Source organism: Onychomys torridus, chromosome 2 (assembly GCF_903995425.1).
Source record: "Onychomys torridus chromosome 2, mOncTor1.1, whole genome shotgun sequence".
In the NCBI taxonomy this organism is placed as follows: domain Eukaryota; kingdom Metazoa; phylum Chordata; class Mammalia; order Rodentia; family Cricetidae; genus Onychomys; species Onychomys torridus.
The window spans coordinates 47,441,695-47,444,259 of record NC_050444.1 but is presented as its reverse complement, the minus strand read 5'-3'; the positions used below and the strand labels follow the sequence as shown (position 1 = coordinate 47,444,259).

At 43.9% G+C, this 2,565-nt stretch overlaps 1 protein-coding gene across 1 annotated transcript; it reads left to right on the top strand.

The window, feature by feature from the left end:
* Nucleotides 1-234, top strand: LOC118577447 (translation machinery-associated protein 7-like). The gene has a single exon (XM_036177617.1). It carries the CDS (start codon nt 1-3, stop codon nt 190-192), a length of 192 nt encoding a protein of 63 aa, XP_036033510.1. The 3' UTR covers nt 193-234.
* Nucleotides 235-2,565: the final 2,331 nt, after the last annotated feature.

Sequence of the window (2,565 nt, the reverse complement as noted above, 5' to 3'; positions counted from 1 at the left end):
ATGTTGGGCTGCGAAGGTGGTAAAAAGCCCCTGAAACAGCTCAAGAAGCAGGCCAAGGAGGTGGATGAGAAAGATGAGGCTTTCAAGCAGAAACAAAAAGAGGAGCAGAAGAAACTCGAGGAGCTAAAAGCCCAGGCCGAGGGCAAGGGACCCCTGGCCACAGGTAGAATTAAGAAATCTGGCAAAAAGTAAGCTGTTCCTCATATTGGAGATGATGGTGACCCTCTTCCATTCCTATTTAAACATCTGGATTCCCTGCCATGACATCTTTGGCACCTACAGCTAGAATGAAGTGGTACCCTAGAGCCTGTTAAACATCTAGATTCCCTACTATAACATCTGTGCCACCTATAGTTAGAATGAAGTGTTATCCTGGAGCCTGTTGTACATTGTAATAAACTTTTGTAAATAATAATAATAATAATAATAATAATAATAATAATAAAAAATACAACGGTTCATTGTCTCTAGTGTTCAGCATTTCCTACCTCAGCTGTGAATTTAAAGTAAACCCAGTCCGAAATCCTACCAGAGCTGTTTGATCTTTGTTGTACTCTGAATTCTGTATCACTTTGAAATAATTCAACCAACTCACTAAAAGGCCAAAAAAAAAAAAAAAGAATTATGGGTTAATTTAAGTGTAAGAGCTAGTCAGTAATAAGCTTGAGCTAATGGCCATACAGTTTGTAAATAACATAGGCCTCTATGTGTTTACTTGGGTCTGAGCGGCTGCAAGACTGGTGGGTGAGAAAGATTTGTCCTGACCAGCGGCAGGCTGGGACACAGGAAAACTCAGCTACACAAAAATGTATAAAAGTTTCTCTAACCCATATATTTGAGAATACATAGAAATAAACACCCCCACTCATATACATGTGTCTTCTTAAATGACCCCAACATGCATGCAGAAATGGAAAAAAATCTTTATTAGAACAATTCTTGCTTTTGTTGATTGACTAGACTTAAGGTCAGGTATACTCCAGAATAATGGAGGTAGAGGGGTTATTTCTAACATTGAAAATCATTAAGGGTAAACAAAAACAAAAAAACAAAAAACAAGCTCAAAAGGATCAGGCTCCAAGTTTAAGCATATTAAAGAAAAGCCAGTTGTGAGTATCTGGAGTGACAGGACTGGAAACCTCCGTGGATGGGAAAATAAGCAGCACAATTTGATAGAATTATAGCCCACATGAGAGGAAATGAGTATTTAGGAAAAATATTTTCCCAGCAATGGACATGAACTTATGGAGAAGATCTCTATAAAAGTTGTTTGGCTTTTCCAAGACTGCAGGCAGACCCTGCAGTCTCCACACCCTGCCCCCACACCCATTTGCCCAAGACATCAGCCACTTCCTGAGACTCAGAGACCAGCCCCCAGCTCCCATCTGCCCTGGAACTCTCCTCTAGACCAGAGGTGAGTGCCTGGGGTTATAGTCAGAGAGGCAACCTTCCCTGGGTCCCACCCCTGGGAACCATCCTGGGAGGACCTGCGCAAATGGGCCCCAGTTTCTGGCCAATCGGCAGGCCCTGCGGGAAGGCTAACCTATGCCATACCCATTTGCCCTAGACCCCAGCCACTTCCTGAGACTCAGAGACCAGCCCCTAGCTCCCATCTGTCATGGAACTCCCATCTAGACCAGAGAGACCCTCCAATGGACACTACAACCTCAACGCCTTGCCCCCACACCCATCTGCTGGAGACCCCAGCCACTTCCAGAGACTTAGAGACCAGTGTCCAACATTCCATCCTGCCCTGGAACTCCCATCTGGACCAGAGAGCCCCCAGCTACCATCTGCCCCCAAAATTCCCATCTGGACAAGAGCTTCCATCCTGTCCCGGAACTCCCATCTGGACAAGAGGAGCTACCATCTGGACAAGATAAAGAGACCACAGGGACTTCCTGAGACTCAGAGTCCAGCCCCGCAGCTCCTATCAGGCCAGCACGCTCATCTGGACCAGAGCTCCCATCCGGCCCAGAGCTTCCATCTGGACCACAGAGAGGCTCCCTAAATCTGTCAGCTCTGCCTGGACCAAGTACACTGATAAGACCCAGAATAAACCCAAGAGGAGATGGGCAGACGTCAAGGCAGAAGTACATACAACAAAATAAAGAGCAATACAGCATCACCAGAACCTAGCCCTTCTCCAACAGCTAGACCTGAACATCATGGAATGGAAGAAGAAGAAGAAAACAACCTTATAAGTAACATCATGAAGAGGCTAGAGCCTTATATAAAGAAATCAAAAATAAAGTAGAGGAACAGACAAACAAAAAATGGGAAGAGCGCAATAAAAAACTAGAGGAAAGGACAATTAAAGCAAAAGAAAACAATAAATCCCTGAAAGAAAATCATGAAAAGCAAGGGAAACACTCCAAGACCTGAAGAGGGAAATAGAAAAACTGAAGAAGACACTAGCAGAAGGAATGCAGGAAATAGAAAATCTGAGTAAACAAACAGGAACTTCAGATGCAAGTACAACCAACAGAATGCAAGAGATGGAAGAGAGGATCTCTGGTGTTGAAGATACAGTAGAAGAAATAGATTCATCAGTCAAAAAAAAAA